We start from the raw sequence: 25,109 nt of genomic DNA on the forward strand, positions 1-25,109 counted from the left end.
AAGCCAGAGCACGAATCTGCCCTGCCTCTCCCCTGGCCCACTCCTAAGAACTGAGGGTAAACCAAAGGCCTGGGTGATTGCCGGCCTCACTGCCATCTGCTGTTTGCGGCCACTAAACACTGCGACTTTCCCTTCACTAGCGCTCAGACATCGGCAAGTGTCGATTCTACTGCTAACTAACCCCGCGAGCTGACCGGCCCTGCCCGACTGCCTTGAGGCCATCTTCGTGGTCCTGGGACTGGGGTGCCCGCCCATGGTCGTGCACTCGCAGCCAGCCAGGCACGGAGCCATTTCTCCCGGTTCTTGGTTCAAGGCAAAAGCTATGCGCATGCGCCCACTAGGCGGCTGGACCACGCCCTCAAATCGCGCACGCGTGCGCAATGGCACTGGAAGAGGGTGGGGCCGGGCGGGGCGCCTGCGCAATGGGCGTATCGGGGCGGGGTGCGGTGGCTGTCAGCTGACTGGGGCGGCAGCAGTTTCGCTGGGACAACCGACGGACACGCAGGCTCCGCGGGGGCGGAAGAGCTCTCCCGGCCGCGTCACTGTTGGGTCGGCTAGGCGCGGGGGCCGCCGCAAAACTATGGCGACCACTGTCAGCACGCAGCGCGGCCCGGTGAGGGGGCCGGGAGTGGGCGGCGACCTGTGGCGGCGCGCGGGCTTCGGGCCGCGCTCGTTCCCTCAACCGCGCGGGTGGCCCGCGCCAGCGCCCACGGGTCTTGGGCTGGGCCCCGACTGGCGGGCTCTAGGCGGAGGAGGCCGGAGCTCCCGCCCTCTGGACCCCAGGAAGAAGAGGAGAGGGAGGGGGAGGGGAACTCAACCTTGATGGGCCCCAGGAAGAAGAGAGGTTTCCTGCCGTGATGTACCATCAGGAAGGAGGGCTCCTGCTGTGATGGCCCGTAGGTGGGCGATGAGGAGAGTCCACAACCTTGTTCCTCCCCAGGTGGGGGAAGGTCTTGGCCCCTGGTTGTTCCCATGAGAAGGAGAGCTCCTGGCTCAAGAGGTTCCCTGGTGGAGGAGGCTTGGCCCTGATTGCCCCTGGGCTGGAGAGACCAGAGCTCGGGTGGCCCTCGATAGAGAAGAGTCTCGCGCCTCATTCAGACTCTGAATGAGGCAGTTTCCTCTCTATCTCCCGCTCAGAGCAAGGGCCATGCATCTGGGGGGTGGGGTGGGGGCTGTTATTGTCCCGGTTCAATGCCTCAGGTTCTTCATTTGCAGATGATAGAGTAAGAGCCATGAGCTTCGGGGACTCTTGGAGCTGGAGATCCTGTTGAGGGTTGCCTGGGTTTCCACAGCGGTGCTGTCTGTCCCTGCAGGAGAACTGCTGGACTGGTCTCTGGAGAGCTCCCTGAGACTGACTGGGGTTGGGGTGCTATGAGCAGTGCCAGTGTGCAGTGGGCAAGCAAGGCTCTTCTGAACACACCGCAGAGCCTCTTGCCTAGCGTCCAAGCACCACATGTACTTGTGAAACCCACAGTGCCCAGGACTCCTCATTTTTACCTCTAGGTGTTGACAATCCTGTTTCTTCCACGAGCAAATAAAAGATTCCTTAGTTTAGACTTTTTTCCCCAAGTTTGGGAAAGGTACTTATTATTTTGGTCTTTTTCCTTTTTATTGGTACTGGGGATCGAACTCACGACTGCCTGCTTGCAAGGCAGGCGCTTATGCCACTGAGCTAAACCTCCAGCCCCCTGGAAAAGGTACTTTTTCTGAGGACTTTGAAGCCTACCTCCTTACTTACTACCCTTGATGTGGCTGCTTTCCAGAGTCAGTGGAAAGAGGGTTGCCTCTTGTGTCCCTTCTCTTGTCTTTCGTCCCTTCCAGAGAACTACAGCAAAGCTTGGTTGTGTGTGCAGAGCAGACAAATAGAGTTCCCTGTGCTCTCCCCTCCTCGCATCCTCTATAAAATAGAAGGCATAAGGCACCATGGGGTCTGGGTGTCTTTGTCTTCTGAAACAGCATGTCAGCTAGTGTGCGACTGAACTTGCATTCCTGTGGTGGTGTGCCCAGAGTGGCTTGCAGTGAGCTGTCAGCCCCTGTTGCTGAGAGAGACTATCTCTGGTGGCTACACAGAGCTGGAATAAGTTACATGCTTCGATGAGTAATTGGGAGTGGCAGACAGTGTTTTAGACTTGTGAGATCTGTGGTGCCAAGTTCTGATGTTTGCTCTGACTTCATACTCTCCAGTGTTGCAGAAATCACGTAGTCACGTATTTATGCTGTAGGCAGATGAACAAGTATTTTAAGGGCACCCTTAGTGCTCTACAAGTGAGATTTGGGCTTTAAGAAGGTACCATCAGCTGGGGTCTTGAGTTTTCCAGGGGTACCCAAGGAGTCCGTGGTGTATCCATTCAGCAGTGTGAGTGACGACAGTATTTAAGGCAATTGTGATAACAGTCAGCTCTGTAGGTGTGTAAGATAAGGATAGAGGGCTGCATTTGGTGGTTTAGGTGAACTGGGCAGTGAGAGTTAACAGTTTCCATCAGGTCTGGAGTCCACAAATTAGGTGCTGTGAGTTTGTTCCCTGGGCTGGTTGGGTCCATCTGTTTGGGACACTTCACTCGGCTGGAAACTTGAAGCAGCAAAAGTGTGGGGTGGGCTACCACTGAAAACAGAAGGATTTGAAGACAGAGAGGGAGGAGGATGATGGGGTTGCATACCCAGGTAAGGAACTGTCTCTTGAGCTTTATCTGGATACTGCACACTTTCTTGACATTTTAGGGGGGCGCACCATCTGAAGTTGCCACCTTTCCCACCAGACACTTAACCGACAATGACTTGCTGCAAGCCCTCTGGATTCACTGACACTTGTAAAGATCTTTTGGTCAGTTGCTATTTACTATGCTACCCTTGTTATGCTGTGGAGTGAGGAAAGTATGGAGATAACAGGGTGCTGGCTTCCAAACAGAAGGCCCTGAACAGCAGCCTTCTTCCTATCAGCTACTGACAGGGTCAGACCATGGCCCAGGGTCTCCCACCCTGGACCTGGACCACCACTTGGGCAGCTAGCTGAGGTTGACCACTGTCTTCCTCTGTGAAGGAGGAGTAATGGATGGTCACTTTGCCTGGTCTGAGACTGCCGTCTGTCTGTAGTCAGGACTTCTGGAGGTAGGGGGCAGTGGTGGAGAGGCCCTGCCCAGAAGCATCTCAGCCACCTGTGAAGGAGTCTGTGGTCTGTCAGCAACTGGTGCAGTTCTTATTCTGGGAGATGTAGTGCTTCCTACTTAAGGATGTTTTGCTGAATAACCACCGAGGGATGCCGCACTCTGCTCTGTATCCACCTATTTTGAAAAATGCCTATATTTTGCATTTTTAAATTTTATTTATTTATTTATGTCTTTTTGAGACAAGACCTCACTATGCATTTCAGGCTGGCCTTGGGCTCACTTTGTACCCCAGGCTGCTCTCTAAATTGCAGTGATCCTCTTGCCTCAGCTTCTCAAGTGCTGGGATTACAGGTGTGCACCACCATGCTTGGCTCTTACATTTTAGAATTAAAGCACTTGATGAGTTCACTCACAGTGAGTGATGGTGGAGGGCTGACCTCTGTGGGGACTCAGCTGGAGGTGAGGCATTAAACCTCACTAGACCTGTGGCTGGAGGCTGTGTCAGGGCAGGGCGGCATTTCCAGTGGGACTCCCTTGTGGATGTGGAGCCTGCTTTTGGAGGTGCTGGGTGTCAGCAAGCTGGGTCTGAAGCAGCCAGCCTTGCCTGTGCCCCTTGCAGCCTCTTGCCTAGGCCCAGGGCCCTGTCAGTTTGGCGTGTGTTTGGTGACTATTAGGGTGGCAGGGTGCTATTTGAGTTGGGTCATTTGTTCCTGGGGACTATGCATGAAGATGAGCTTCCTAATCAACCCGACTATCTAATTGTTCTGAAGTGCAAGGCCAGGCAGATGCCTGGTTCTTTGCCCCTACTTATTAGGGACAGAGGAAGAGTTTTATCTAGACTTTGTGTCTTCACAAATCTGTGGTTTCCTGTAGCTTCCACATCTGAGTCGGTAGCCTGTGTGCGCGTGCTCATGACTCAGGTGCTGAGCAGGCCGGCAGGCCTGTGTCTCTGGGTCCCACTGAATGTCTCATTCTTGGGTTTTGGGGCACAGTTACTTGTGTATACGAGAATGTTACTGCGGTGTCTTCCTGTCAATCAGACTGTGGCCGTGAAACGGTGTCCGAACTGGCCTCTCACCTTTACTTACGTTATCTGATAGCAGCATGGCTCCTCTTTCCTTTCAGGGAACATTTATTTATCTGATGTTGTCTTTCATTTTTTGACTTTAGGGTTTATCCAGTGTTATGTTTAAGATAGAGTCTTCTATACAGAGTATAGCTGCATTCCTAAACACCCAGTCTTAAGTAGTTCAGGTCTCACTGGAACATATTAGTCTTGTTTTTGTAGTTACAAACACATACACTTTCAATACTTTTATGCTTTTATTTGTCCCACTTGTTCCTTTTCCACTCCTTGCCTTCTTTGGGATTTTTTTAAACACAGGTTTTTAAAAATTCTAATTTACACAAATTCAATTCACTAGAAATTCTCTACTTACTTGGAAAATATGTAGTGTATTTCTGTTAGTGGTTACCATAGACATTTTAACATGCACAGTGATGGAGCTCTGGGGTCAAGCATATCATCCACCTCCCAGATTGGTGCAAAGATGGACCAGCCTTGTTTCGAGGGCCTTCTCCCAGTCCAGGAGCTCCTGCAGGGTGTGTTGTGTGCTGTGTGTGGGAGGTCTGCTCTGCTGACTTCTGGCCCCTTGCCTCTGAGTCCACTTCTGGTCTGTCTCCAAGTCACTGTTTCTCTTCCACCCCTTGAGTTTTTCGTGTAAAGTAGTTGAGGCTTTTAAGTGCAGTGACAGCTTTCTAGCTTTGGGCAGTTTGCCATTCACAAAATCTTTCCTTGTGGACTCCTATGGTGATGGGCCAAGGCCACACAGGCCCTGGGAAATGGCTTCACTAGTGAGCTGCTGGGTGCCCAGTACTCAGTTCTCATTTCTCAGAAATCTTGCCCATTCCTGTGGCCAGGTCCCTATACTGACTTTACTCTGACATCATCTGGATAGCGAGCTGAGTGCAGGTTGTTTGTATGGGTGCTGGGGACCCTTCAGAGGCAGGAAAGAGGAGTGGCCAGCTGTAAAGGTGGTGGGGAGGGACAGCAACAGTTTGTCTTGTGTTCATAGACCCCCAGTGATCTGTCCTCCCTTTGTCTCCAGGGCAGCAGCCCCGTTCTGGCTTAGCCAGGACATGTCACTCTTGACACAGCTGCTGACTCTCCATGGCAGGTTTTTCCCTCATCCTCCAGGGTCTCACTGGTGCCACAGCTTCACACACTCTCAATTATTGTCTGCTCTGCTCTGAACTCGACCCATCCAGCAGCCTTCTCCTTGGTTGTCCCAGACACACAGGCAGGTCATTCCATCCTGTTGCTTAGGCCAAAGTCTGGGATAACCTTTCCTCTTCTGTCCCCTGTTTCCTCTTCTAGTGGGCTCTGCCCTCTGGGGACACCAGCACTGGAGTCCCACAGCCTTCCTCATTCACTCTACCTGTCCTTGTCTGTGATCAAGCATGAGGCAGGCGTAAGTGTGAGGCTCAGCACACCCTACTTTCTGGCCCCTCTCTCCAGTGACTCCTGGGGCCATCTCTCAGGTACAGGAACACTCCTGTGTCAGCTTGTGGGACTTTGGCCTGCAGGTGTTGCAGATACTTCTGTCTGGGGGAACCTGGGGCTCCTTGGGGGCCTGTCTTTCTCTTGGGGTGAGGCAGAGCATGTTAGTGCTCACACTTGTGATTTCCATGCCTTGGTGCCCAGGGGAGGGATTGTTGGGTCTACACTGAGGCTTAAAGTGCGTTACTACTACCAAGTCACAGTGTTCATCTTTATCTTCAAGCAAAACTGTGTTTAAAAACTGTATTATGTATCCGTTATCTGGATTAATCATTTCTTTATGTTCCCAAAGATCAAAGCATGAATGTGAACCAGGATAAAACATGTATTTTTATATGGCAATTTAAACATTTCCTTCCTCATAAAGTGGCAAAAATACATTTTAGGGTTAACATTGAATTTTTAAAGTACTTTAAATGCATATTTACTGATGACATTCTCCAGTGCTGTTGCTGACGAGAGAGAATTGAGGCCATCGGCTGGGCTCACCGAAACTTGGGGAACATTAACTTTGTTAGCAGAGGAAGCTCTTCATGTGTAAAAACTGTCCTCACTGGGATGAATTTAGTCTAAATTGAGAACTCTTCAAGGACTTGCAGCAAGAGGCAGGCTTGGCTGTCAGTGTATTGCATAAGCTGCTGTTCCAGAGGGCCTAAGTTTCCCCCTCCACTTCTCTTGCTCTCCTTCCCCTCTTCCTCATTAGGTTAAGTTGCAACTTTTCCTAACAAGCTTCTGATATGGGGATAATTTTATATTTAAGGAGAAGCTGCAGAGATGATAGCGAGTCTTTTTTGCTTTTTGAGACAAGGTCTTGTTCTGTAATTTAGGCTGGTCTTAAATCCACTTTGAAGCCCAGGGTGATCTGAAACCTATAGAAATCTTCCTGCCTCGGCCTCCCAAGTACTTGGATTACAGGTGTGCATCTGTGCGTAACTAGTCTCATCTAGCTCCCCTAGGGTTAGTGTGCCCATCACCATGACAGCCATGAAGCTGACTTTGGTCTACTCTTACTGGTTCCAGATTCTGCTTGCTCCGTTATGGCACCCCATCTGACTTGGTGCTTTGCCTTTGACCAGCATGTCTCTCTAGTCTGGACTGTATTTCAGGGTCCCCCTGTTTTTCAGGGTCATGAGTTGGATGAGGCACACTGGTCTAGCTCCCTGGTGCCAGCTGGGGATGGGCTTGCTCCCCTGGCCTGCCCAGTATGGGTATCTTCTTCCTTAGTTTACTTCTCTGCTCTTTTTTTCCTCCAGTCATACTGTTTAACTCACATTACAAAAGCCCTCCTTTCCTACTTGTAATTTTTTTGTTAAATCCTTACTGAAAAATAAAAGCAGTTTGCTTTTTTAAAAATATATTTTCCCCATTAAAAAATGGTCCTACTAAGCAGGGGATTTAGCTCAGTAGCATAAGTGCCTGCCTGGCAAGTGCGAAGTCGTGAGTTTGAGCCCCAATAACGCAAAAAAAAAAAAAAAACAAAACAAAAAACCAAAAACAAACAAACAAAAAAACGGTCCTACTCCAGTGGAAACTGGAAGAATATAATACAAAGGACACCTGATGCCTGGAGGTCCCAGCCCCAAGAATGGAGCAGCATGCCATGGCTCTTCCCAGACTGGCTGGCCACCTGTGAGCTGCATCTCAAGAAGCACAGCCCCAGTAGAGGCTGCCAGGCACCATGGGGAGCCAGGGCAGGCCTGGCAACCTTGGCCGCACAGGCAGTCCTTTGCCAACAGGAGCTGCCTAAATGAGGCTGGGATCCTTCCTGGTCCCTGTCTGTGCTTGTGTTTCAGAGGTATGGAGGGGTGTGCCGCTGGCCTCCTGTGGGAGTGGCTCCTCCAGCAGGCAGGGACACTGTGTGCCGACCCATGTGAGGAGGCAAGTTGGTAATCTTGCTGGTGTGATTGGTCTATGTGCTCTGGAAGCACCAGGATGGGGAGACAAGGGCGGAGCCTGGCTTTCCTGGAGCCTGTGGTGGAAACACCCAAACCTTCAGGGAGAGTCCCCCATGGGGACTGTGTGCAATATCTTTCAGCAGCGTACCTTGCCTGACTCACGTCCGTGGCACTGGTCTCCATCACATGAATGTTGGCTGCTAGGACCCCTGTGGGCAGCAGGGGCTGCAGGCAGGTGACTCAGGCCACTGAAGGGCTGGAACTTCTCCCCCAGCAGCTCACCCCCGTGTCCATGAAGGTTCAGGCCTGGTGGGCTTGGTCATCACTCTTTGATATCATAGACATTCTTACATGTGACCTCCAGACACTGCACTGACCATGTACAAGGAGGAGCTGTCATTGCAGAGTTGGTGGACCTGCCTTACTGAAGGTATAGACAGCCCTGTGCTCATCCCTGCGGTGGCCTCCACTGCCTCCAGTCCTTGGCCCCCAGGCAGGTGGGCCATTCTGACTGCCAGTGTCTTGCTGTAGATCCACAGGATGCCTTCCTTAGGAGTACATCCCTGGATCTCACTCTCAGTTTCTGTGCCCCAGGGACCTCTGCTGAGCCCAGGCTGTGAGCCTTGGCCAGGGGCTTGCTAGGAATTGCTGCAAACCCTTTCTATGGTTTCCTCCTGTTTCTCTAGATGACTTCTTTTTTTCAGAGGCCTTCTGGTTTCTCCCCAAACCCCTGCATTCCCCAAACCCCCACTCTGGGGAGTGTCCCCAAGGACCCTCACTGTCAGGAAGCCAGTCAATAGGGTTAAGAGAGAAGAGGCAGAGAGCAGAGTGGTGAGCCGTTCTGAATAAATTTGCTTCTTATTTTTCTTCCAGAATCGAATTTGAACCATTTCAGTTTGAAATAGTTGTTTTTTAGGACAAAAGGTTTTCCAAGTAACTTTGGTTCCAAGTTCATCTCGTTTATGTGTTTAACCCAATGATAACCAAAGTTCACTGGCCTTGCATTTAGTTGTGATCCAAGAGAGAAAAAAAAAGATCATGGACATAGACCTCGGAGTGGGTCCTGGAAACCATCCAGCAAGCCTTATTGGAGGACAGATGCCTGATTTTAGGGACTGAAACATATTCCTATCATCTCTGGACTCTGGCTTGTCCTAGAGCAGGGAAGCCCCAGGGAAGGTCTGGTGGAAACCCTCATTCCTTGTCCTCATTTGTAGAAGGGGAAGCTAAGGAGGCAGGGCACATCCAGGCATGATCAGGAATTGGGGTGGGGGCTGACTGGCTGCTGACACTGTCCCCTCTCTGCCTGCAGGTGTTAATTGGTGAGCTGCCGCAGGATTTCCTCCGCATAACACCCACACAGCAGCAGCAGCAGGTCCAGCTGGATGCCCAGGCAGCACAGCAGCTGCAATATGGAGGCACATTGGGTACCGTGGGCCGCCTCAGTATCACTGTGGTGCAGGTGGGCACTGGACTGCCCTTCCTGTTGGGGGGCTGGCACCAGTGGGGGAGGAAAGAGGCAAGCTGGGCTCCAGGAGGCAGTATGGATTTTGGCCCTTTGTAGCATTTCCCATGTGGACAGATGGAACTTTTCTGATTCTAGTGTTTCTAAAATCTTGTATATGAGGTTGAAAACTGACATATATGAAAAAAATACAATTTCCCAGGGTTCTTCCTAAAATAATTTAAAATAGGGGCTGGGGATTTAGCTCAGCGGCATAAGTACCTGCCTTGCAAGCAGGCAGTTGTGAGTTCGATTCCTGGTACCGATAAAAAGGAAAAAGACAAAAAAAAAAATTTAAAAATTATAATGAACACTGGTGGGCATCTGCTCTGTCCTAGGCACTATTCCTCCCCCAGGGAGACTCAGTGGCTGGGGTGCTGATGTTGCCCAGGACCACACTAGTGTGTGCCCAGCAGTGACATCTCAACTGCACAATTCTGTTCTGTCCTAACCATGTGTGCCCACGTGTTATCCAGGGACAGTTGTCTCGGTTACATTTCTCTTGTTGCTGGACACAATACCCAACGCCCAAAGTTAAAGAAGGGAAGGTTTATTTAGCTCACAGTTTGTGAAGTTTTGGTCCATAATCAGTTGGTTCCAAGGCAGGGTGGCATGGTACAGGGACAACCATTCATTGGCAGGTACCAAAAGCAACAAGAGTAAAAAGAGAGGGCCCAGGAGAAGACTCTTTCTGTACCTTATACTGTTTGCAGGCAACCCACCTAGGTTGGGTGTAGCACTCAACCCATAAGAAAAGGAGGGCCCTTTAGGGATGAGTTGCAGTCCGGCACTCACTCCAGACATGCAGAAAAGGACCCTTTCTCAGGGAAAGCAGAGAGACCCATGCCAGTGCAGGGTATGGCTGAGGGCTGCACTGCTGCCTGGATATCTAAGGGCTGTACCTGGCTTGGGAAGGTGCTGCATTGTCTTCTTGTGGTCACTCTGGTGGGTTCAGAGGAGTCTCTCTTGGAGTTGTGATTTTCATCTCTGGTAGCCAGTGACAATGGACATGTGATTTCAGTTATTTCACATCTACTCCTGAGTTGTATGCTGAACAGTAGGTTTTTAGGTTTTGTTTTTGTTTGTTTTGAAAAAAGGGTCTCACTATATAGTCTAGGCTGACCTTGAACTTGAGTTGATCCTCCTGCCTCAGCCTCCTCCAGAGTGCTGGTGTTACAGATGTATGCCATCCCTAGTAGTTTTTTGTGCCGCATCTTCACCTCATAAGGGCTCCTGGTTTTGCTCCCTGTGACACAGTTCACAGCAGACCATCAGACTTGGAGGTGGGGCTGGAGGACTGTGATTTGGACACCTGGTGCAGGAAGAGGGTATTCTATCCTGTGAGCTGAGAGGCTGCCATGAGTTGCAGGAAGCTGAAGCTGGGGAAGATGCCTCCAGGTCCGTAGGACTCTGGAGCAGCTTAGCTCTGGGGCACCCCGCCTCCTCCCCTCCTCTCAGCTGTGTACTGTCAGGTGAGGCCTCATGTGCTTCCTGCCAGGGTTGGAGTGACTCTTCACTCCTGGAGTCCTGAGAAGCAGGTTAGCAGCATGTTCAGATAGATTTGAGTGGCTGAAGTGCTTGGCCCAGGAAATGTGGCAGTGGACAGTCTGAGGAGGCCAGCAGCTTAGGGAAGCACCCACCTTTTCCTCTGGTGCTGGGCACTGCATCTTTCTGAACTTGCGTTTATTTCAGGCAAAGCTGGCAAAAAATTATGGCATGACACGCATGGACCCTTACTGCCGCCTGCGCCTGGGCTATGCTGTGTATGAGACGCCCACGGCCCACAACGGTGCCAAGAACCCTCGCTGGAACAAGGTCATCCAGTGCACGGTGCCCCCAGGCGTGGACTCGTTCTACCTGGAGATCTTCGACGAGGTGAGAGCTGCCTGTGTCTCGAGGCTGCATGTGGCTCAGATGGGGCAAGGTGTGGTGTGCTCCATCATCTGAGGCCTGCTGGTGACAAGGCGCACGTCCCCCCAGAAACAGCACCGGTGGCCCAATGTTAGACACGCTAGACAAAGTCGATAGTGTTTAATCACAGATAGGCTGAGTCCCACGCATGTCTTGGGATGCTGTTTCTGTAGCACATGGTGCAGGTCTGGAGCAGTGAGCCCTGTATGTCATAGTCCTGTCAGGAGCCTGCATGCAGCAGGCTTGAATGCCAGGCAGGAGCCCAGGGGCTGAAGAGATGCCTTCAAAACTGTCTCTGGGCACCAGATACCTCCTGCCACAGGGCTGCATACAATAGGGCTGATTATGGAAAGGGTAAGGGTCTCACTGCTGCCCTCTGCCATTTCCTGTCCCTTCCCCAATCCTGTCTGGAGGGGCAGAGCTTGTGGAAAGGAGGTTGGGCTGTATGTGTGCATCTGCTTCCATCTTGTGCCTGCCTAACGTGCTTGGGTCTTGGGGGTTGGAGCAGCAACTCTGGAGGTCCTCCCTTTCCTGTCCTAAACCTGGCCTGTACCAGCTGGTGGCCAGCAGCTAGGGTAGAGGGATGGGCCTGAACCTTACTTGAGCAGGAACTCCCTGAAGGGGCTGGGAGCCTTGCAGAAGTCTCATCACTATAGCCCCGGGGAATGTGCCCACCTCTGTGCCTTGATGTGCTTGCCTCCCTCTCGTCCCCCTCAGCGAGCCTTCTCCATGGATGACCGCATTGCATGGACTCATATCACGATCCCGGAGTCCCTGAAACAGGGCCAAGTGGAGGATGAGTGGTACAGCCTGAGTGGGAGGCAGGGTGATGACAAAGAGGGCATGATCAACCTGGTCATGTCCTACACGGTGAGTGCTGGGCTGAAGTGGCCTTGGGGTGGTCAGCCTGGGCCCACTGCATGGCATTGGCTCCAGGGCCCATGGGCCCTTCCCAGGAGGCAGTGGCTGGCCATGAAGTATGCAGCATCTTGGTGGGGACACAGGCAGTGTGAGGGCCCTACCCTAGGGCCATGGAACAGAGGCTTACATGTGCTTGGCAGTCGCCCAATGTGTCATCCTCCCACCTGCTGCCTCCATTCTCAGAGCAGGTCAGCTCCTGGGACCTTGGTGGGGGAGGGCGGTCACAGGCAGGCAGGTTAGGGCTCTCTCCTATGGTGCTGGGCAGGCATTCTGCTACTAAGGTACATCCCCAGCCCTTTTAAATGTTATTCAGGGACAGGGTCTTACTAAATTGTCCAGGATAGTGTTGAGCTGCGAGCTGACACTGGGCTGTTGTGAGACGCTCCTTGTGCTGACGTTTTCTCTTGGGCAGCAGGTTCCGAAGTGTCCCTACCAGGCTGCTTCCTTGAGTCTCACTCTCCCGACTGCAGCACCCAGTTGTCATCTTCTGCTTTGCCAGCCAAGAAGGGGTGCTGGGTGTTGGTGGGGCCGATGCGAGTCCTGGGCTCCGTACTTGCAGGACCATTACAGTGAGCTGGAGATGAGATTTTGACCCCACAATCCTCTTGGTGTTTTTCAGTCACTGCCTGCTGCCATGATGATGCCACCCCAGCCCGTGGTTCTGATGCCAACCGTGTACCAGCAGGGCATTGGCTATGTGCCCATTACAGGTGTGTTGATGTTTCTCCTTTGGCAGATACTAGGGTGGAGCCCAGTGTCACAGTGAACTTCCTAGCACATGTAGCAACCAGAATCTGTGCCCTAGTTGTTAGCCTGTGGGCGGGGAGTGACCTTTGTGGAAGTGTGGAAACGAGATCTTGATTTAAACGCTTGTGTGTGCGAGTCCATTATTCAAAGCCTATAGTCTTGTTGGTGGAGCACACTGAGTCTTCAAATGAGTACTTTGTGTTAGAATCATGTACCTGTGTGAAGCCACCACTTGCAGCAGCACACGCCATCATGTTAAAACACAACTTTGTATGCCTTTGCATCCTTGGATTTTGTGTTAACCTCTTGGTCACCTCAGCCATGACTGGTGTAGCACCCCGCAGCCATACCACTGGCCAGGTAGTTTCCAGGTGTTACCCAGCAGGCAGAGGAGACTGCAGCCTCAAGAGCAGAGATGCCAGGGCCGGTTCGCAAACACCTGTTCCATGCCAAAGTCCAGGAAGCTGAGATCACAGCAGAGGCTGGTGGTCACACTGCCCCAAGAGGACCAAACCAGAGTCCAGGGTAGTGGCAGGGGGGGGAGGGCACCCCTGGCCCAGTGGGCCCTCTGGTTGCTGGTGCTGGCAGCTGAGTAGTGTGAGTTCATCTGGGGTCCTTCCAGCCAAGGCAGAGAGGCTTGTCGATGCCTCTAGCCACCCAGCGTCTGAATGGAGCAGAGAGAGCTCCAGGAGTCAGGATCTTACCTCAGAGCTACCTGCACTTGGCTGCATCCAGCCCCAAGAGTAGGCAGCACTGGGCCATTCCAACTGTGAGTGCATTTGGGGATTTCTGAGCCATGACTGCTTGCAGGAGTAAAGGGAAGCACTTTTAGAGGAGAGGGGAGGCCCAGCATCCATGGGAGACCTTGCAGTGCTGGCTGTGGTAGAAAGCTACCCAGTTAACGGGATGACCCAAAACTAAAGCAGCTCAGTGTTCAGGGCTCCAGGAGAGACCTTTAGCACAGGATGGCAGCACTACAGCAGGGACATAGGGACCACAAAGACCTGGGGATAGCTGCTGGTGACAATCAGGCTCAGTGATAGTCTCTTGCATCAGAGGAATGAGGGCCGAAGAAGGAGCCCCATCTGGAACCAGGTGAGCTTTTGAAACCACACAGTCTGTTCTCCCAGTTCTTGTGACCAGATGCCCAAAGCAGGAGAGGCTGGGCCGTGCCTGCCAGAGGCTCTCTTGGGGCCTCCAGTGCCCTCTGCTTGTGGCTACCCCACCCTGGCCCATGGCTCAGTCTGCACACATGCCTTCCCTGTGTGTCCGTCTTCCTGTCATTGCACGAGGGCCATCCCACTCGCGTGCAGCTGCATCTCAGCTCTCTGAATCTGCAGAGACCTTTAGCCGGCATGGGGTCAGGACTTGACGTATCTGTGTGGGGGTCACGAGCCCATCCTCTTCAGTTACCAGCGCCACAGTACATTTGGTTAATGGAAAAGCAGCTTCTAAAGAGGCGATGGCCTGTTTTTCTCTGGGTCCTGTCCTTCATTCTCTGTAAATGCCTTTAAAATTTGTCCTAAAATGTTTATTTAAAGAAAGACTAGGATTCCTTATGAGCAGAGCCTTTGAACTTTCCTTTTGATATACATTTTAAAATTTTGGAAGTCTCCTACATACAGAAAAGTTACAAGAGAGAGCAAGTATTTTTCTGTTGGAACTTCGGGAGGCTGTGGGCCCCACCCGCCATAAGCAAGAACGTATCTCTTTGAGTGCATGCATGGGCACTGGTAATCCTCATCCTGCTCTGAGAAGGGCACTAGCCAGGCCTGGCCCCACGTCCATCTGTCCAAGCTGTTGCCTGTTGTCCACTGTTCTGGTGGTGACCTGCTGCTGCCTGAGGAGGCTACTCTCGTTCATCCCTGCTGTTGACTATTTGTGTGGCACAAGGTGTGACTGCAGGTGATGGCTCATCCTTAAATGTTTTTTTTTCTTTTTTTCCCGTATCAGGGATTGAACTCATGACCTCATGCATGCCAGGCAGGCACTTGTGCCGCTGAGTTAAACCCCGACCCCTGAACATGGTTCCTGTTTCTCACAGACTAAACTGCCCACTGCAGGTGTTGCTGTGGGGCCTCACAGTTCGTTCAGTTCCCTGAACAGAAATCTGTTACTCTTACTATTTATATTGTTTCCCAGAGAGAGTTCTTCAGGTGGGGCTTGCTGTCCCCTTGGCCTGTTCTGCGGCCACTGAATACACTATTTCCTGACTGGCACCCCAGGAAGCCTCTGTTTCCTTGTGCATTTCCTGCCTCCACCCTGGACTACTAGCTTCCAGGACCCTGGCGTCCCTTAGTTAGTTGAGACTCAGTTGGACTACTAGCTTCCAGGACCCGGCATCCCTTAGTTAGTTGAGACTCAGTCTACAAGCATCTGTAGTTTAGTGATCTTAAGTGTTGAGAGGCTTATAGTTGAAAGTTGAGCTGGTTCTTCCTGAGTCGTGCAAATCCTGAATACTCTGAGAGGCAGCCCTGACCATCTAGAGCATCAAAAGTCCAGTGCTTAAACTATATGCTCACTCACACATTTTGTGCTTCATTCTGCTCCGCAGTGGAGGCCTCGGGCCCATGATTCGAGTATGGTGCGTGGGTACTGGGTCAGAGGTGCCGCCTCCAGTCCCACAGGAAGTGGGCAGGCACAGCCAGGCTGACTCCCCAGGGACCATCTGCCCACACGTCCACACCCACTGAGCACCAGCTGCCTGGTGGTGCACTGGGGAGCTCATCCTAGAAGCCCCAGGGCAGTGGTGGCTAACCCATGGCACGAGTGCCACAAGGGTTGTTTGTGTCATTGAAAGCTCTATACAGTTCACCATCACTGCCACAGCTGCTGCCGCTGCAGCAATCTGCTTTCCAGCCAGAAGCCCAAGCTCAGGTCCTGGGAGCCTATAGAGCCAGGGAGTCCTCCTAGGTCCTTTCCCTCTTGTTTTCCCATAAGTCATGGTTCTCACCTCACTGAGTGAGATGGTGGAGAACAGGACCGTGGTGTTCAGAGCTTTCCTGCTGTTGTAGCCCTGGGTTTTATTTGATATTTTTTATGGTTCTGGGGATTGAACTCAGAACCTTTGCACGGAGCTGCATCCCCAGACCTTTTTTAAATTTTCAAACAGGATGTCACTATGTTGCTAAGTGGCCTGGGCTGGGCTCACACTTGTGGTCCTCCTGCCTCAGCCTCCCGAAGCAGAGTGATGGAATCATAGCAACACATCACCTCATCTGGCTTCTCATACCCCACCCCCAGTGCTTGGATTACCAGATAAATGATTTTCCATCAAAACAAAGATAAATACCTAATAGGCATCACATGGTTGGGTGGGACTTGACCTTGACTTTGGAGAAGTATGCCTGAGTAGGAGAATGGCGTGATGGACCACAGCCTCTGCTGGGTTTCTGAATTCCTGGGGCAGGGAGCTATTGTGTGTTGCTTACACTGGTGGCCCAGCAAAGCTGTGGGCTGGGGAGGTCAGGCCATAAATGTAGGTCCAGGTCTGCGTGTGCATGTCAGGAGTGGTGACACTTTGTTGTCACAATGCAGAGAGGGCAGGCAGCACCCACTGCATGTTGCCTATTTTAGACAAAATGACCTCATCTAATTTCCCTGATCATCTGGGCTGCTATTCTGCTTCCTATTTGCATGCAGCATGGAGAGAGTTGGTGGGAAGATTAATTCCCACTGCCGCCCCAATGGGGCCTCTGGTAAACACTGCAGGTGAACCAGACCTCAGGTCTTCCCACTTGCTGGGAACTACAGCTCCTCCTGCTGTGGCCACAAATGAATGTTGCTGTCTGTACCATCCTGTGCCACCGTTTCTCTGCAGGCCTGCAGTGCTCAGCTCTGGGCAAGTGCTCATCCAGTCCCATGCACTGCGACATCCATGGTTAGAGTGCTCTGAAGTACAGTGTAGTGAGGTCCTTTTCTCCTACCCATGAAGCTGTCCTGCGTCAGGCTCTGTGGGCTTCATTGTGTGTGCAGGCTTCTTAGAGGCCTTCTCAGTGGCTGCCTGGGACCTGTACTTCGTGAGGCCAGGCAATAGCCATTAGGTTGCAAGGGCCCCGTGTGATACCCATGGTCATCCCCTGGCTTGTGCTGGCCTGGGCTGTGGGGGTAAGTGGGGCTTTGGTCATGTGGACCACGTTCTGTCTGTGAATGGATGGTGTGAGTGCACTGTGGTACTGGCCAGAGGTGATGGGGTAACAGCACAGGCTCTGGCTTGCTGTCTGCTGCAGTTCTTCCTTGCTTTGGCCCAAGTCCCAGGGCACCTCACTTGTGCCTCACTGGGGCAGCTGGGCTCTCATCCATCTGAGCCTGCCATGTCCCCAGGCAGCCACTGATGTGTCTGCTCCCACAGTCACCCAGGGCTTGGTGAATGATTCCACACAGTCTTAGCAACAGTCAGGCTGGCATCATCCCCTGTGTACACAGTGGCCCAGTCCCTGGGGCCTGATAGAACAGGTGACAGCAGAAGGTGCCTCACCTGCCTCCTTCCCTCACCCGATCTCTTAGTTACTTTTCCCGTTACTGAGACGGAATACCCCACACCCGAAGTTAAAGTAGAAAAGCTTTATTTTTGGTTCACAGTTCATGGAGGTTTCATTCTATAGTCAGCAGACTCCAAGGCAGAGGGACATGGCAGGAATGGAATCACAAAGCAGAAACAAGCAAGCGACAGTGAAGCAGGAAGCCAGCCTCATTCAGGTCACCTGCCCTTTGGGCAGTGCCACCCACACCCAGGGTGGGACACTCTTAACCCCAGCATCATGCCCTAGATCCAGCCTGCTCTGGAAAGCCCCACCTGTAAGTGTTTGAGGTTCAGAGGGGATATCCAGGTATATGCCATAACACCCACCTAGGCTGACTGTGTTGGCCTATGCTTGCTGACCTTTGTGTGGACATAGCGCCCTGTCTGTGTGCAAGGCTGCCTAGATCCTCTGTGACAGGCTGCTGTCCCAGACCTGGGCCGGGCAGCACCTGAACTGTCATCCTCTGTGATGGGGCATGTGGTCCCCACCTGACTTGACGTGGTTTCCCTTCTCCTTGTTACTGAAAGGCCAGGCAGCAAGGGACGACAGTGCCACAACCCTTGCCTGTAAAGGGTGGTGACAGCCTGTCTTGGGTTGGGAAGGCAGGTGTCAGGCACAGAAGGGTGTATAGTGGAGGATGGGTAGAGGGCTGGAAATGCTGGCTTTCTGCTCCTTTTTATATCCAGGCTGGCCTCAGACTCAGGCCTCAGCCTCCAAGTGCTAGGTTTACAGGTATACGACCAAGTCCAGCTACTTTTAGGGCTCCTGATACTTTGTTTCAGCTAGCATTGGAGGCAGCATTCAATTTCATTTACCATCTTCTAAATGTAATGGGAGAAGAAAAGCCTTGCCCCCTAAGTGATGACTCTGCCTCACACTCTGGGGGGCCTAGTGGGGAGGATTGTTCACACTTTTAAAGCTTAAAGAAGTAGCAGCATTGTAAGACAGTGTGGCCCTTTAGAGAGAGATATGTGGGAATTCTGTGATATGTGGTTGCTTGGTGTCACCACACGTCCTGTCTCACCTGCCTGTGTCTTCCAACCTGAGGGCTGTGTGGCTTCTGCCGGCTCAGCCTGCAAGGCTGTGCTGTTGACTCTGCCTTCACTCTTTTGTTGCCTCTTCCTGTGATCATGAAATAACTTAAATGAGGTTTGAAAGATCTGATTTGCATTTGGGACAGAGACATGAATTTGGAGAGGACATTGCTTGTGGAGAAGCCCAGCCTCACCTGCTGTCCAGAGAGGGTGTTGGAGGCTGCCAGCTTCGTACTCCTGCAGGGTCTCTGTCTTGTGCAGCTCGTGATGGCCTTTCCCTTCAAGGAAGCTGGGAGAGTGTTGTTTCCTGCAGCTTGAGCCAGCCTGCACTTTGTGTCACTGATGTTTTTAGCAGACTTGTGTTGTTTCTAGGAATGCCCACCGTCTGCAGCCCTGGCATGGTGCCCATGGCAGTGCCCCCACCAGCCGTGACCGTGCAGCCCCGCTGTATGGAGGAGGACCTGAAGGCCATCCAGGACATGTTCCCCAATATGGACAAAGAGGTGATCCGCTCCGTGCTGGAAGCCCAGAGAGGCAATAAGGATGCTGCCATCAATTCCCTGCTGCAGATGGGCGAGGAGTCCTAGACCTGTCTGTTGCCCTAGGACTCGCCACCCCCGGTTCCCTGGGGTCCTCATCCCAACAAGATTCCTCTGAACCACTACCTGTACCCTCTTCCTCAGATACCTGGTGCCCCTCCCCACCTGTTTTCAAGATGCATGTGGGTCTCAGTTCCCAGCAGCCCTCTTGACTACCAGTGGGGGTTCCCTCCTCGTCTTGGTCGGATGATGGTGGCATAGTGCCACAGCACAGACCCACATGCCTGTGCTGGGGATGTGTGTCTCTTCCTCACACTGCTCTGGAAGGCATTCTCATAGAAAGCCACCCTCTGCCAGGGCATTAGAAGCTGTCGAGCATCCTTTTGAGCTTTTGAGAGACACAGTCACTTGGCTTGTTTGGGGTGGACCTAGTGACTTGCAGCATGCAGACCCCCATGCCCTGGTTTCCAGGTCACCTTTAGAGATCGAAGCCGAGCGTCCGTGTTCCTTCCTGACAGTGTTTAGAGCATGGGTCTCTTGCCTGGTTCCGCTGGCCACAGAGCTGGCCTGCCTCTGCCTTGCCCTGGTCACTTAGGCCACACTATGTCCTGCTGACCTTGCTGGCTCCGCAGGCCTTGTCCCACCTTCTCTTCCTAGGGCCTAGGGTGGCGCTACTGTGTCAAGGCACTGTCCGTGCTGTGCGCCAGTTCTAGTTGGGGGATGGAGTTGAAACCTAGTGAATGTTCACATTGGACCTTGCTGAGGCTGAGCTGCTGACACCTGGCTGCCCAGTCACTGCTGTCACCTCTTGTGGACCTGTGTTCTGGCTGCAGGCAGATTTAGGGACTGATGGGTGACACCATGTTGTAAGACTCAGAGCCTTGGGAGACACCTCAGAAGCAATGCACTTTTATGTAGGACGTGCACCGTTGGGAAGCCCTGTAGCCTGGTGTGTCACAGTGTGTAGCCCACAGTGCGTAGCCCACAGTGCGTTGCTTCTCGTTCTCAAGGGTATTTGTACCCAGCCTCTGAATGTGAGAGTCTACTGACATGGGTGTGACCATCAGACCTGACAATTTGGACCTCTTTGAATGATTCAGACTGAGTAAGTTAGTGCTTAAATTTCAGGTGTGTCTGTCACCACCACCCCCCCAACCCCCCCCCCGTCCCCACCCCATCAAAAAAGAGAAAATTTTAATCTCAGCTGCAAAATATTGCTTTCTACCATGATTGGGGTGCTTTTTGTCAAATATATTGATCATAAATCATTATTTTTGTAAACTGAAGAAGAGTGGGGTAGTGGTACAGGTGGAATGGTGGCACTGGGTGCTTTTCTTTAGTTGCAAATTGTTAAGGCTTTTCATCTTGTGGTAGAGAAGAAAGACACCAGTGTTTGTTAAGTAAGTTTGACCACCCACTTTAACTAGCCAGTCACTGGAGGTCTTCCTTCCAAGCCACTGTGTGGTCTTGTGCCTGCAGCCGGCCCCCACCCTTGGGGACGGATGTGTTGGCAGAATGGGATTCCCTTAGCTCCATCAGCAGACTTGGCCCAGAATAGCGCAAGCCTGCCGCATCTGTCCCCAGGCCCAAGTGAGGCTGCAGGTGCCTGGCCTCCACCCTAATGTTGCCGAGCTGCCTGCACTGCCCCTGCTGAGCGTGTCCTGGAGAAGGCTGTGACTCAGAGCAGTCTCTTTCCTTTTTCCTGAACACTTTATTTTTTTAATAGATCAAAGATGTATCACATTTTCTATGGCCTTAGTCAAATAAGATCCTTCATCCCTCATTCTGTGCCACTTCCATTGGAGCCTGTGGTGTTGTGCCTGTCTAGTGTGTATGGTGGGGGGGGGGCAGCAAGGCCACAGTGCCTGCTCAGGGTCTTGAGCACAGCCTGATTCACTCAGCTCACTGCCAAGTCCTCTTGGTGTGGATGAAAGGTGTCACCTCAGAAGGAGTGGCTTGTTCCCAGCTTGTAGACAAAAGTGGCGGTGGATTGAGGCAGGCACGGACGGGAGCTGGGCCCTTGCTGGATCTTGCTGCTGCTTCTGACCCTTGCTCTGCAGAGTCAGGTTGCTAGCAAAGCCCCAGGGATGGACGGTGGGAACAGCCTTCCTGGGCAGGTGTCAGGGCAAGGCCTGGGCCATGTTTTTTGAGGCAGATGTTGGTTGGATTTGGAGCCCCTGAGCATTGTAGTCTGACGTGGCCTCCAGCTCTGTGTCACCCTGTGAGTGAGACGTGTGTGCGTGGCTTTGTTGCACTCTTCCCCTCCCCAGACTGCCTCTTCATTGTGGCATTCGCTGATGTGCATGAGGCCCGTGTTGGTGGGTGTGATTCTCAGAACTTCTCTGTTTCTACGGTTACGTTCACAGGGGGTCTGTGTCCAGGTTTTCCTTTGATTGTAAAATACATTTCTACTTTTCAGCCTTCTAATTTAATAAGTGGCCCATATAAAAATAGAGAAATAAAGTCCTGAAAGGGGAAATTTGCCATTCTTGCACCTGAGTGTTTTGTAATGTAGCTCGCAGCATTCAGGAGAGACTCGCTGGTCAGGGTCACCGGCTCAGGGTTCACTCATTCACAACCATTCCAGGACTTCACAAAGGAAGACTAACTGGGCGAAAGGAGTGGCCCGTGGGAAAGGCTCAGATTCTGCTCCAGGTCTGCTGTGGTGGTGGCCACTCGTCCTCACTGAGCATCTTGTTAACTTTGTTCTTACGCTTGGAACTTCTCCGCCAGGCGACCTGGTGTGGCTGCCCTGCTTGGCTGTCCCTTGCTCAGGGATCAAGTGCAGTCAGAAGCATGCAGGTGTGCCTAGTGCCTGCTCACCACAATTCGAAGCAGCCCACCATGTGCTGCCACCCACCTGGCAGGGTGGGCAAGGCTGCCAGCAAGATGGTCACGATGTGGGGGTTCTCTGTCCTTGTGACCAGAAGTCATTGTGTGCAGTGGCTGCAGCTGGCATGGCTTTGTTCACCCAGCGCTCGTCTCTCCTTGATGCAGGCTGTTGGGAGTGCAGGATGGGCATCTCTTGGCAGCAGGTGCTGCTATCGTGGTAACTTGGATCTCATCCTGAATGTGGTGTTCCTGCTAAGCTTGTGATCTTCTGACCATTAACTTGTGGCAGTGTGAATGTGTTTTATTCAAAACAGCTGACAGAGTTGAGTTGTCGTTACCATTGGGCATGATGTGGAGAAGCAAGTGACATATACTTAGGAAGCTCCTCTAGGACCAAACACCTAAAGTGTTGGGGAGAAGATGTAGACATCTTTCTTTATGTGTAGGGCTGAGCACGAGAAAGTAGAAGTTCCTAAGGTTTGGGGAGTTGGGAGTGTCCGCAGGCTGGGAAAGAGCTCAGCATCTGTGGCTGAATGCAGAGCTGCGAGGCTCTGGGTGCAGGGCGTTAGCTGTGGCAAGCCTGGAGCTCCAACTGCTGGCATAGGGCCTGAATATGAGACCATGACCCTGTCCATCTGGGACAGCAGAGGGGCAGTGCCTCCATCAAAAGTGGATTTAGGAAAGAATCAACTCATGGTGCAGAGACAAGCAGAGGCAGAGCCTGCGCCATTGTGGCTTCAGTCCGGGAACCTTCAGCTGTGTTCCTGCTGGAGGAGGATGTAGTCAATGTGGTGTCTTGGGTTCCAGCACTGACAGAAACCCAGCTGTGCACCTGCAGGAGACAAAAGGTGCCAGGAAGCAGCTGTCTGCAGTGTCTGCAGAAGGGAGCCTCCAGGGTCCCACACAGAGCCTTCCCAGAATGAGGTGTGCTGGGCTTTAAGTGCTTTAAAAACAGACTAAGCTGCAGGGCAAGCGAGGTTTAGAACACAAGGTTTAGAAATAAAAAACAGGCAACTGGAATGAACATCACAGATGACTCACGAGTAGGTTGGACAGCTAAGGAAGTGGGGCTGGAGAGATTGCCCCGGAAACAGCAGGTGGAGCCAGGGAGTCAGAAACAGGTGAGCACTGCGAAGAAGGGCCCACTGGAGAGCAGACACCAAGAGCAAGCGCTCCAGGGCAGCCCGGTACAGGGCCACAAAAAGCCCAGGGAGCGTGAGGCAGGTGTGTTTAATGCAGCCCACATGGGACACTACAGCTCCTCAGGGTGCTGACGCAGAGGTGAGCTGTCCATCCTGAGGCCCAAAGGACTCCTAGGACAAGAGAGAAACGAACACCAGGCATTGCAGTGAAGGAGGCTCTGCTCCCTGTTAGAGGGAGAGGAGACTTCACCTTCATTCCTGAGTGAAGCTGCACGCTAAGATTTTCAGAGCCACATGCCACACCACACTGTGGGCCAGTTACCAGGTAGGGGATGCAGCCTCTCTGAGCCACTAGTGTTTCTGGACCTGTGGGCCAGAAGAGTATAGTAAACCAGGATCAAGCGGGACCATGCTACTTCTGAACCTTCCGCCCTCCTGGTGGCCTTGCTCTGGGCTCCGGACTCTGGGCACTGAGCTGTCAGCTTTTACTCAGGTCTGGGCTTTCACCAATCCACTCCACACACAGGGCAGGTGTGCTGTATTAGTTTCAGGCCCCCTTGAACCTTTCCTGCTGACATGCTCTTTCTGATACTGGCCGAGCACCGGAGGCTGAGTATCCATCTGGTTAGGCAGGAAATGACCAGAGGGCGCATCATGAGGTAGATAGAGAGGCCCCACCGCCTTCCTTGGGGACTCAGGATGGACATCTCACCTCTGTGTCAGCACCATGAGGAGCTGTAGTGGCCCATGTGGGCTAAGCAAAAGGTACAGTCCTTGCGCCTGTGAGGCCCTTTTCAGCTGGCCTCAAGCTGGCGGCCTGGAGCAGGGTGAGGGGTTAGGAACTCTGGCCCAGGACCTGTCCTCATGAACACTGTCAGTGAGACCCGTTCAGACCTCATCTTGGGCCTCTGGCCTGAGGTGCTGGCCCTGGCTCCTGCCTCAGCTGTGTGGGGAGGCTGAATTCCTGCTTCCACCTGGTCTTCTGTCTCCACCACATTGCACAGTGGAGAGTTCCTCCTGAGGTCCCTGCCCCCATGCTCCCTCCCCTGGCCTTCATGGGCAGTGTGTCCTCCAGGTCCCTTCACTCGCTACCAGAAGCGTCATTCAGCCTTTACTCCCAGAGCTTCTGGCATGCCAGCGTCGGCTCCAGGGTTTGCTGCCATCAGCATAGCAGCCTCCACGTGCAGCTATGTCTGGTTTGTGCCCTTAGTGTGACATGCACACATGTGGGCAGCCTCCTACCCTGTCCACTTAGCAGCCCACTCCACACTGCCATGCTCCCGTGTCACACTTAAAAGCTGTCCTGGGTGTTGACTGTGCTGGCGCATGCCTGTAAGCCCAGCACTGGGGAGGCAGAGGCAGGAAGTTTGCTGTGAGTTTGAGGCCAGCCTGAGCTGCCTAGTGAGACCCTGTCTTAAAAAAAGTTGTCCTGGAGAACATAGCCACCCCTCAGCTGCCAGCCCCCACTGTGTGTCTCCCCTGGGGACACTTGGTTGTGTGTCAGAGCACTAACCAACACAAGTGTTATTTGAGTCTCCCTTCCTGGGAGCACACTCTGCATGTTCAAGAAACGCTGCTTTCCCTTCTCGAAGTCTCCTGTCTGTGGCCACGTTTTCTTTGGGACCATTGGTCTCTGGTTTTAGTGGCTGTTCGAGGTGTTAACTCTGATACTCACTCTAGGTACTTCGCCCACTCTGCTGTTCGGCTTTCTTTTGGGGGGGGGGGGCGCGGTTTGAAACAGGGTCTTGCTATGTAATTCAGGCTGGCCTTGAGCTCAGGAGCTATCTTCAGCCTCCTGAATGCTGAGTTTATAGTCGTGTACCACCATGACTGGCTTTTTTGCCCCGAAGATGCTCTTGATTCTGTTTCATGTAAACGTTTTCTTTTTTAAAAATGTTAAATTGATTAACCTTTTCCCTTATAGTTGGTGGGTTTTAATTCATAATTAGAAAAGCACTTTAACTTCTCTTTCTGGGCCTTTCTGTCACTAATCTGAGAGGTGGCTGTGTCCCGGCGCGGGCACGAAGGAGGGCTGGGTGGGCCAGGCTCTGGGTTCCATCCCAGCCCTGAAGAAGAAAGATCGAGCTCTGCAGGGTGCATCCAAGCCTGACTGTCCTGAAAGGCCTGCCACTGTTGCCCAGGCCCAGAGTTTCCTCCCAGCTACTGCCTTCTGTTTTCACCACAGCTGTTCTTCGTGTGCTTTTTGACTGTTCTTGTTGGAACTCAAAAGGAACATTGTGGTAAGTTTGTTTAGCGCTAGATAAAAGGGTGATAGTGGTTTGGCTTGGTTTGATTTGGTTTTGCAGTTCTAGGGATAGAACTCAGGATCTTTGACCTGAGCTACAGCTCCAGTTCCATTTTTAAAGTTTTAAACTTTGAGACAGAATCTTGGCAAGT

The 25,109-nt window shown here is 52.4% G+C and overlaps 1 protein-coding gene across 3 annotated transcripts; it reads left to right on the forward strand.

Moving 5' to 3' along the window:
• The first annotated feature begins 426 nt into the window (after positions 1-426).
• Tollip (toll interacting protein) lies at positions 427-21,222 on the forward strand. 3 transcript variants are annotated; one of them, XM_003465687.5, is made up of 6 exons: positions 427-613; positions 8,872-9,021; positions 10,756-10,938; positions 11,692-11,844; positions 12,515-12,605; positions 18,572-21,222. In XM_003465687.5, exons 1-6 carry the CDS (start codon positions 581-583, stop codon positions 18,784-18,786), a joined length of 825 nt encoding a protein of 274 aa, XP_003465735.1. In that variant the 5' UTR covers positions 427-580; the 3' UTR covers positions 18,787-21,222. The 3 variants fall into 3 exon arrangements, with proteins under 3 accessions (XP_003465735.1, XP_023419027.1, XP_013003499.1); XM_013148045.3 differs by lacking the exon at positions 8,872-9,021 and having other exon boundaries at positions 443-613; XM_023563259.2 differs by lacking the exons at positions 10,756-10,938; positions 11,692-11,844; positions 12,515-12,605 and having other exon boundaries at positions 442-613; positions 18,572-18,631.
• Positions 21,223-25,109: the final 3,887 nt, after the last annotated feature.

The sequence above is a fragment of the Cavia porcellus genome, unplaced genomic scaffold, assembly GCF_034190915.1.
Source record: "Cavia porcellus strain 051 isolate PalLab524CR breed Dunkin Hartley unplaced genomic scaffold, mCavPor4.1 scaffold_6, whole genome shotgun sequence".
Classification (NCBI taxonomy): domain Eukaryota; kingdom Metazoa; phylum Chordata; class Mammalia; order Rodentia; family Caviidae; genus Cavia; species Cavia porcellus.